The following is an 11,159-nucleotide window of genomic DNA, read 5'->3' as shown; positions in this document are numbered from 1 at the left end:
AGGACAGCGGAGTCAATCACCACCTTCCGGAGACACCTGAAACCCCACCTCTTTAAGGAATACCTAGGATAGGATAAAGTAATCCTTCTAACCCCCCCTTAAAAGATTTAGATGCACTATTGTAAAGTGGTTGTTCCACTGGATATTATAAGGTGAATGCACCAATTTGTAAGTCGCTCTGGATAAGAGCGTCTGCTAAATGACTTAAATGTAAATGTAATATTTGCCAGTTCTTGCTGTGAGATGTTACCCCACCCTTTCACCAAGGCACCGGCAAGACATTTCTGGGGGGAATGGCCCTAGCCCTCACCCTCTGATCCAACAGGTCCCAGACGTGCTCAAAGGGATTGAGATCCGGACTCTTCGCTGGCCATGGCAGAACACTGACATTCCTGTCTTGCAGGAAATCACGCACAGAATGAGCAGTATGGATGGTGGCATTGTTATGCTGGAGGGTCATGTCAGGATGAGCCTGCAGGAAGGGCACCACATGAGGGAGGAGGATGTTTTCCCTGTAACGCACAGCGTTGAGATTGCCTGCAATGACAACAAGCTCAGTCCAATGATGCTGTGACACACCGCCCCAGACCATGACGGACCCTCCACCTCCAAATCGATTCCGCTCCAGAGTACAGGCCTCAGTGTAACACTCATTCCTTCGACGATAAACGCGAATCCGACCATCACCCCTGGTGAGACAAAACCGCGACTCGTCAGTGAAGAGCACTTTTGAGTTTGTGCCCATAGGCAACGTTGTTGCCGGTGATGTCTGGTGAGGACATGCCTTACAACAGGCCTCCAAGCCTTCAGTCCAGCCTCTCTCAGCCTATTGCGGACAGTCTGAGCACTGATGGAGGGATTGTGCATTCCTGGTGTAACTCGGGCTATTGCTGTTGCCATCCTGTACCTGACCCGCAGGTGTGATGTTTGGATGTACCGATTCTGTGCAGGTGATGCTACACTTGGTCTGCCACTGTGTGGAAGACCTGCTGTCCGTCTTGTCTCCCTGTAGCGCTGTCTTAGGCATCTCACAGTACGGACATCACAATTTATTGCCCTGGCCACATCTGCAGTCCTCATGCCTCCTTGCAACATGTCTAAGGTACGTTTACGCAGATGAGCAGGGACCCTGGGCGTCTTTCTTTGTGTTTTTCAGAGTCAGTAGAAAGGCCTCTTTCGTGTCCTAAGTTTTCATAATTTTGACCTTAATTGCCTACCCTCTGTAAGCTGTTAGTCTCTTAACGACCGTTCCACGGGTGCATGTTCATTAATTGTTTATGGTTCATTGAACTATGTGAAGTTATTTGGATTTTTCCAAATTATCTTTGAAAGACAGGGTCCTGTGAAAGGGCCGTTTCTTTTTTTGCTGAGTTTATTACAACTTTCCAGAGTAAGTTTAAAGCCGGACTGAGGACACCAAGCTCATTCCATGGAAGGCCTAGTGTCTGCAGGTTTTTGTTTTTTCCTTTCAATTAAGACCTAGACAACCAGGTGAGGGGAGTTCTTCACTAATAAGTGACCTTAATTCATAATTGAAGTACAAGAGAGGACCGAAAACCGACAGACTCTGCCATCTGTGAAATGAGTTAGACACGTGGTCTAAAGGTCTCTGGCAGCTGATCTGATCGCCACACAATACATTTCTGAGTTTGAATGAAGGGGGTCATAAGTGTTGGCATCCACGTATGAAACCAGGGATTTTCTTTATTTTTACTATTTTCTACTTTGTAGAATAATAGTGAAGGCATCAAAACTATGAAATAACACATGGAATCATGTAGTAACCAAATCAAAATATTTTTTGCGATTCTTCAAAGTAGCCACCCTTTGCCTTGATGACAGCTTTGCACACTCTTAATTTTTTTTCTCGACTGGTACCAGTGGCCCTTCAGACAAGTATTGTAAGGCCTGTGTTTGTGAGAGTCTCATCTTTACATTGAGGGGTCATATTAATATGTAGCCCAAAATGTTCAGGCACTACAGACAGAAGTTGGCAGATCGGCTTCAACGACTTCATATGAGTCCCAAGATGCTTGTGGGGTCATAGAGCAAAACGGAGAAGACCATCATGTTCGTGAGAGTCTCATCTTTCCATAGAGAGGTTTCTAGGCCAAACCGTTCAGAACCTAACAGATGATGTTGTGAGAAGACCAATTTTCGGGATGTCTCATGATCTGACAAACACCGCACTAGCTCTGTCACCTTTCACCGCAGATGTAAAAGTGTTACGTAGGCAGATGCGGTGGATTGAGACGCATACAAAAACAGATTATTTTTTTGCTAATTAGATTTCCGCGGGGGCGTGGACATCGACCTTAGTTAATGGAAGCTTCTCTAATGTTAAACCTTCCAAGTGTGGTGTATCACAGGGCAGCTCTTTTGGCCCTCTACTCTTTTCTATTTTTACCAATTACCTGCCATTGGCATTAAAAAAAGACTGTGTGTCAATGTATGCTGTTTATTCAACCCAGCAACCACAGCTAGTGAAGTCACTGCAACCAGTTTTAGAATGAGTGACTAGTAATAAACTAGTCCTGAACATCTCAAAACCAAAGAGCATTGTATTTGGTATAATAATTTCCTAAGTTCTAGACCTCAGCTTTATCTGGTAATGAATGGTTTGGCGGTTGAGCAAGAGGAGACTAAATTACTTGGTGTTACCTTATATTGTAAACTCTCACGGTCAAAACATATTGATTCAATTGTTGTGAAGCTCTAGTTTTAGCTTATCTTGATTATTGTTCAGTCATATGGTCAAGTGCTGCAAATAAGGACCTAGATAAGCTGCAGCTGGCCCAGAACAGAGCGTCATGTTTTGCTCTTTATTGTAATCAGATGGCTAATTTCAATACTATGCATGCCAGTGTCTTTTGGCTAAGAGTTGAGGAAAGCCTGACTGAATCACTTCTTGTTTTTATAACACACTTTAATGTGTTGGAAATGTTTAATTGTTTGCATAGTCAACTAACACACATCACTCACACACACTCACTTACCCCAAACCAGAAATGCCACCAGGGGTCTTTTTACAGTTCCCAGGTCCAGGGCAAATTCAAGGAAACAAACAGTATTATACATAGCCATGATTGCACGGAACTCCCTTCAAGTGAACAGCAAACTTGGTTTCAGGTTTTGTGACCTATTTGTTGTGTGTACTGTATGTACTGACCTTAATATGTAACTGATAGATGCGCACAACCACACAACATGTTCATGTTTTAAATCTGTGTACATTGTAGTCTTTTGTCTGTAGTCTTTTTCGTTATATGTCGGACCCCAGTAAGACATTGGCGTCGGCTAATGGGGATCCTAATAAAATCTCAAATCTGAGGCATGTTGAAGTCGGAAGTTTACATACACTTAGGTTGGCGTCATTAAAACTCGTTTTCAACTACTCCACACATTTCTTGTTAACAAACTGTAGTTTTGGCAAGTCAGTTAGGACATCTACTTTGTGCATGACACAAGTCATTTTTCCAACAATTGTTTACAGACAGATTATTTCACTTATAATTCAGTGGGTCAGAAATGTACATACACTAAGTTGACTGTGCCTTTAAACAGCTTGGAAAATTCCTGAAAATAATGTCATGGCTTTAGAAGCTTCTGATAGGCTAATTGACATTATTTGAGTCAATTGGAGGTGTACTTGTGGATGTATTTCAAGGCCTACCTTCAAACTTAGTGCATCGTTGCTTGACAACATTGGAAGGTCTAAAGAAATCAGCCAAACATTGTAGACCTCCACAAGTCTGGTTCATCCTTGGGAGCAATTTCCAAATGCCTGAAGGTACCACATTCATCTGTACAAACAATAGTACGCAAGTATAAACACCATGGGACCAAGCAGCCATCATACCGCTCAGGAAGGAGACACATTCTGTCTCCTAGAGATGAACGTACTTTGGTGTGAAAAGTGCAAATCAATCCCAGAACAACAGCAAAGGACCTCGTGAAGATGCTGGACGAAACAGGTACAAAAGTATCTATATCCACAGTAAAACGAGTCCTATATTGACATAACCTGAAAGGTTGCTCAGCAAGGAAGAATCCCAGACAACGGTTTGCAACTGCACATGGGACAAATAACGTACTTTTTGGATGAATGTCCTCTGGTCTTATGAAACAAAAATAGAACTGTTTGGCCATAATGACCATCGCTATGTTTGGAGGATTAAGGGGGAGGCTTGCAAGCCGAAGAACACCATCCCAATCGTGAAGCACGGGGGTGGCAGCATCATGTTGTGGGGGTGCTTTGCTGCAGGAGGGACTGGTGCACTTCTTAAAATAGAAGGCTTCATGAGGGAGGAAAATCATGTGGATATATCGAAGCAACATCTCAAGACATCAGTCAGGAAGTTAAAGCTTGGTCGCAAATGGTTCTTCCAAATGCACAATGACCCCAAGCATACTTCCAAAGTTGTGGCAAAATGGCTTAAGGACAACAAAGTCAAGGTATTGGAGTGGCCATCACAAAGCCCTTACCTCAATCCTATAGAAAATTAGTGGGCAGAACTGAAAAAGCATGTGCGAGCAAGGAGGCCTAAAAACCTGACTCAGTTACTTCAGCTCTGTCAGGAGGAATGGGCCAAAAGGCGCCAAATGTATTGTGGGAAGCTTGTGGAAGACAACCTAAACGTTTGACCCAAGTTAAACAATTTAAATGCAATGCTACCAAATACTAATTGAGTGTATGTAAACTTCTGACCCACTGGGAATGTGATGAAAGATATTCACGCTGAAATAAATCATTCTCTCTACTATTATTCTGACATTTCACATTCTTAAAAAACAAAGTGGTGATCCTAACTGACCTAAGAGAGGGAATTTTTACTAGGATTAAATGTCAGGAATTGTGAAAAACTGAGTTTAAATGGATTTGGCTAAGGTGTATGTAAACTTCCGACTTCAACTGTACCAAAATGTCTGAGGCACGAATGTACCAAATCAGTCATACAGCCCTGTTGCAATGCAATGGTCAGACTCACTCTAAACAGTGAGACTCTCTCTCTCTTTCTCTTTATCTATTTTCTCTCCATCTCAACCCACACACAGAGACCGTCCACACCAGAAGGGATTTTCGTGAGGAGTCTTTACTTTGTGGAGGAGAACGTGGGCAGGGTATACCTCTGTCTTTTGAGTAGAGAGCTTTAATAACAGCATGGTTCTTAGGAGGTTTCTGATGCTGGGGGGTCTTTAGCTTCCAGCAACAATCTCATTGGCTCCAGGGATCAACAGGGACTTGGCAGAGGGAAACCGTTTAAGAATATATTTGGGCAATGACAATAGAGGAAATAGATTTTGTGCAACTAGAATACAGGATAGTAAATCATGGCATGTAGTTTGTTGTGCAGCCTTTCTGTAATAATAAGAGGATGTGTACTGCATTACCAGCCGTACTAATTGGTATTGGAAGAGATCATCAAGCTGGCATATGAAACACTATTGCCTCCCTCCCATTGCCACTTGAGTTTGTCCTCTGTCTTGCTCTGGCTCCCACATTGGCGTTGTGTCTGTACAAATCGTATTGTATCACCTGATGTTTTTCACACAAGGATGCAGTCTTTTGGCAATCACACAGTTGTTCAGTCGCCCACAGGGATTGACAAAGCTGTATGTTTCAATGGAACATTTTCTTTTTCACTGTATAGGTCTATAGTTAGTTATATTATCAGACACACAGTCTATAATCAACAAATGCTGTGAATAGTCAATTACTCACTCTTCTTTTGGTAGCACTTCATAATAATGCCACATAATAAAGCATTTATAAGGGAAAGAAAGTGAAAGGGGGATACCTAATCAGCTGTACAACTGAATGTGTTCAATTGAAGTGTGTCTTCCACGTTTAACCCAACCCCTCTGAACCACATCATCGGTGCCAGGAGAACAGTGGGTTAACTGCCAGGCTCAGGGTCAGAAAGACAGATTTGCGCATTGTCAGCTTGGGGATTCGATCCAGCAACCTTTCGGTTACCAGCCCAATGTTCCTACCTGCCAGGCTACCTTTAATGGATTAGTAAATGGTTTAGTCATCATTTATTAATAATTACACCCACATTTGTAAATGTTAGTAACCTAGTTATTCACACATTTATTAACAACTTTAAAACTATTTAATAATGATTAATAAGATAATTAATAAGATGTTTAATTTAGGTCCTTATAAACCCTTTACTAATCATCATCTTTTGCATGGCTTCATCTAAAGCGTGGGCTATTTATGCTTTATAAATACTTTGTAAATGTTTTTAGTGACCAGTGTAATTTCTCACAAAAAGATGGACATGCCATGTGTTGACATTCTAGCAGAACCCGATGCTCCTTAAGCTCTGTCTCAAATTGGTCCTTAGAACATATCAATGGTTAAACAATAAGCACACAACACAGAGGATGTTTAAGAAAATATATTGATCATTTTATTCCTACACAGTCACAGTGTTGTAATAGTGTGATGTGTATCTTCTCTATGCTGAGTAAAATAACAATATTTGTCTGAAAATGCTAAGATAAGGGTTTATTGGCTGTGAATTTTCGATCAAAACAAAAGTAAAGTCTCGGTTAAGCCAGAACTGAAATATTGCATAATTTGGTCAGCTGCGTGATTAAGTTCTGGGTTCATACGTGTTTTGTGCAGTCATCATTTAAGCACCACCTTGCCCAATCCTGGTAAGTCCAAATAATCAGTGAAGAAAACCAAAACACCAGAACTACTGCTGCTTGCTATGCATTCCATCCCATCACAACAGATTCTGGGTTTACTCACAGAATATGTCCACAAGAGATTAAGTGCAGTCCATAGACTGCTTAGTTCTTACTAGGTAAGGAAACAAATATCTGAATAGATGATTTAGTTGAACTATCCCATTATGTTTAAAGAGTTACTTAAAAGGCCCAGTAAAGGTTCCACCAAACAAAGCCATGGGTGAAAATAGTTTGTAGTTAAAAAACTGAAGCACTGGAAGCATTTAAAGGTTATACATGTAACATTTCTACCTGAATCCGATATCAGTAGTAACGAAGGAATAGAAGTCCACTAGAGAAAATGTGTCTGGTCTGGCCAGCTGTTGTGTGTTGGCTACATCTTCCTGTTGTATCATTAGTTCGCAGTCGCGAGGTTGACAACATTAACAAAACATTCACATTACAACTCTTCCTCACGTCACCAACAGTTTTTGTGAATAAAATGTTTGATACAGTTCCTTTAACATCCTCTGTGTGCTTATTTTTTTTAACATTAATGATTTATTTGGAGACCTTAAGGAACATCAGGTACTGCTGGAATGTCTACCAATGTCATGTCCATCTTTTTGTGAAAAATTATACTGGTCACTCAAAGCATTTATAAAGTATTTATAAAGTATAAATAGCCCCCACTTTAGATGAGGCCATGCAACTAGACAAAACTAATGATTAGTAAATGATTTATAAGGACCTATGTTGAACATCTTATGATTGGAGTAATGATTAATAAATGATGAACACACTATTGACTAATCCATTATTAATGCTTTATTGCGTGGAATTATTATGAAGTGCTATCTTTCTTTCAAAGCATAAAGCCTTGAACTGAATAGCACTGGATTCGAACTACTGACCTTTGAACTCACTTAAGATGAACTTAAGTGAGTTCACTACCCAAATGTGAAGCTCTTTAACGTCTCCTGAGGACTCACCTTGTGACTCTGTCCTCTCAGGGGCTTGATGTCACACGTTGTAGTGTACTAATGCATGGTGGTACGCCTAGACCCTCTGAAGCACTTCACGCTCCACTTCCCAGACATGTGACAGACGTCAGGTGTCTGTGCATTACAAAATGTTGTATTATTCATTTGCCTGGCAGATGTGTTTACTAATTCATAAAATGAGAGGGTCAAATTGAAAATAGTATGTTATTTTGTGAATAATGTATGATATTTATAATGAAAATGCTCATATGTGCATTGTCCAACAAGTCAGTAAAATGACTTGTAGGATGTAACACTTTTTTTTACAGTAAACAAATATATTGTTATTGGACAAGTTCAGGTAGTAGTACGGTACCTTCCATTTCACTTAATTTCATTTTTTCATTTCATTTTAGTCATTTAGCAGACGCTCTTATCCAGAGCGACTTACAGTAGTGAATGCATACATTTCATACATTTTTTTTCTGTGCTGGCCCCCCGTGGGAATCGAACCCACAACCCTGGTGTTGCAAACACCATGCTCTACCAACTGAGCTACAGGGAAGGCTATTTCAAAATGTTTTCTCTTTTTTCCTGCCTACTGAACATGGCCCAGATGTAGGGTTATTTGACCCTTTTATTTAAAAAAAAAAGAAAAATTACAAGCCGTAAGCTTGAACAAAGCTGCTTTGTTAAATCTGTTGAGTTTTGTTTTCAAAGCTGATACTATAATGTTACACACAGAGATGGCTATCTAAAATGTCATTATCTTTAAACTGTTTCCAATTTTACCATTGAGGATTAGTAGTTAGCAAATTCCTTGGTAAGTTGATTATCTATTGAAGGAGATGATGGGGCAGACCTGGAGGCAAATTCCTGTAGTGATGTCGGTCTTTGCTAGGTGACCAAACATCGATTATCTGTGTCTATGGCTACATAAAGTAATTATCCTGCAGAGACAAACACAATGGAGTCCAGTAATTGTTGCAAAATGCAGGAATGCTATAATGAGAACTGGATTCAAAAACAGTGATTTTCTGAGAGGGTCCAGAGAACCATTGTAAGACCTTGGTGCAGATTTATGGTCCATTGTGGGTATGTTTGTAAATGAGCATGCTGTGAGAACCCTATGAGTTCAGATTAAAAGTTGGCTGGTGACTAATAGCACTATAACCCACTAATAACGCTATTTAGCACATTGAAGATAGGAATTCTTTTCAGAAATAAGAACCCTCAATAGACATATTCCTAACATCACATGGATCTTGTTAGACAACCTCTCCATGTATCACTGTTTACAAAGCATTAAGCTCTGTAATTGTCTGCACATCAAAATTATATTTCCAAATATTAACATATTTTAAAGCTGGTTCATTCTAATTTACCCAAACTGTGTGTTAATTTCAGGAATGACACAGTAAATTGAGCTTGTCATATTTTCCCAATATGCTTTCCAGGGGGTTTGTTTCCTGATCTATTGGATGTTATCCATTTCAGCAAGGACTGTCTATTGACTCTTCACTTTGGGCTCCTGACAGGCATGAAGGCCGTGGCTAACTGATAGATGACGTTCACGGATTAGAAGGGCCCTGCCAAACAAGCTGGCGGTGTCACACTTTGGGCCGAGGAGCTGATATCCCACGTTTGATATTAAATCTCTGTCCGGCTTACAGGCCCCATCAATGTCTGAGACCATCGGGGGGCATCGGAGTTAAATGGATTTGCAAGAAGAGGGAGGGAAAAAAAAGAGTTAGATGAAGAAGAGGACAAATGTCAATGAAGATTTCCCAATTACATTACATGGGGCTGTTTCAGTTAGCCAAATAACGCAGAGGGGAGCAATCAATTAAGTAAATTAAATTGCATCGGAAGCATGCCACCGTATTTATCTTGCTTGCAGAGGAAAGATCTGGTTTGTGCCATGGAGTCCTTGGAAACATTTAAAAGTTGAGCTGAAGTGATTGTGCTGACTCATTCCCAAATAGACAGACAGACATAAAGTCAGTAATTCTGTGAGACGAGAGAGGATGAACAATTCTCTGGTGCCATTACTTTTGCTACCTTTGAGATTTCCTGATATATTAACTACTTTGTGCACTGTTTTGCTGTGTCAAGATGATATATAAAACACATACATACATACATACATACATACATACATACATACATACATTACACACACACACACACACACACACACACACATATATATATATATATATATATATATATATATATATATATATATATATATATATATATATATATATATACACACACTAAAATAACACATCCTAGATCTGAATGAATGAAATAATCTTATTAAATACTTTTTTCTTTACATAGTTGAATGTGCTGACAACAAAATCACACAAAAATAATCAATGGAAATTCAATTTATCAACCCATGGAGGTCTGGATTTGGAGTCACACTCAAAATTAAAGTGGAAAACCACACTACAGGCTGATCCAACTTTGATGTAATGTCCTTAAAACTAGTCAAAATGAGGCTCAGTAGTGTGTGTGGCCTCCACGTGCCTGTATGACCTCCCTACAATGCCTGGGCATGCTCCTGATGAGGTGGCGGATGGTCTCCTGAGGGATCTCCTCCCAGACCTGGACTAAAGCATCCGCCAACTCCTGGACAGTCTGTGGTGCAACGTGGCGTTGGTGGATGGAGCGAGACATGATGTCCCAGATGTGCTCAATTGGATTCAGGTCTGGGGAACGAGCAGGCCAGTCCATAGCATCAATGCCTTCCTCTTGCAGGAACTGCTGACACACTCCAGCCACATGAGGTCTAGCATTGTCTTGCATTAGGAGGAACCCAGGGCCAACCGCACCAGCATATGGTCTCACAAGGGGTCTGGGGATCTCATCTCGGTACCTAATGGCAGTCAGGCTACCTCTGGCGAGCACATGGAGGGCTGTGCGGCCCCCCAAAGAAATGCCACCCCACACCATGACTGACCCACCGCCAAACCGGTCATGCTGGAGGATGTTGCAGGCAGCAGAACGTTCTCCACGGCGTCTCCAGACTCTGTCACGTCTATCACATGTGCTCAGTGTGAACCTGCTTTCATCTGTGAAGAGCACAGGGCGCCAGTTGTGAATTTGCCAATCTTGGTGTTCTCTGGAAAATGCCAAACGTCCTGCACGGTGTTGGGCTGTAAGCAGAACCCCCACCTGTGTACGTCGGGCCCTCATACCACCCTCATTGAGTCTGTTTCTGACCGTTTGAGCAGACACATGCACATTTGTGGCCTGCTGGAGGTCATTTTGCAGGGCTCTGGCAGTGCTCCTCCTGCTCCTCCTTGCACAAACGCGGAGGTAGCGGTCCTGCTGCTGGGTTGTTGCCCTCCTACGGCCTCCTCCACGTCTCCTGATGTACTGGCCTGTCTCCTGGTAGCGCCTCCATGCTCTGGACACTACGCTGACAGACACAGCAAACCTTCTTGCCCCAGCTCGCATTGATGTGCCATCCTGGATGAG

General features: G+C 41.5%; 1 protein-coding gene across 1 annotated transcript in view; it reads right to left on the bottom strand.

Annotated features, from left to right (window-relative positions):
• Positions 1-456: 456 nt before the first annotated feature.
• LOC145862372 (uncharacterized) overlaps positions 457-11,159 on the bottom strand; it is an 88,828-nt gene continuing 78,125 nt past the window's right edge. The window contains exons 2-3 of the mRNA XM_082966094.1: positions 705-1,141; positions 457-656 (exon numbers count right to left, since the gene is read on the bottom strand). Coding sequence (XP_082822220.1) covers positions 457-656; positions 705-1,141 — 637 coding nt within the window. The remainder of the gene's footprint in view (positions 657-704; positions 1,142-11,159) is intronic.

This window comes from Salmo salar, chromosome 20, assembly GCF_965601325.2.
Source record: "Salmo salar chromosome 20, fSalSal1, whole genome shotgun sequence".
Lineage (NCBI taxonomy): Eukaryota > Metazoa > Chordata > Actinopteri > Salmoniformes > Salmonidae > Salmo > Salmo salar.
The sequence above is the reverse complement of the archived record's forward strand: the minus strand, read 5'-3'. Positions and strand labels throughout refer to the sequence as shown.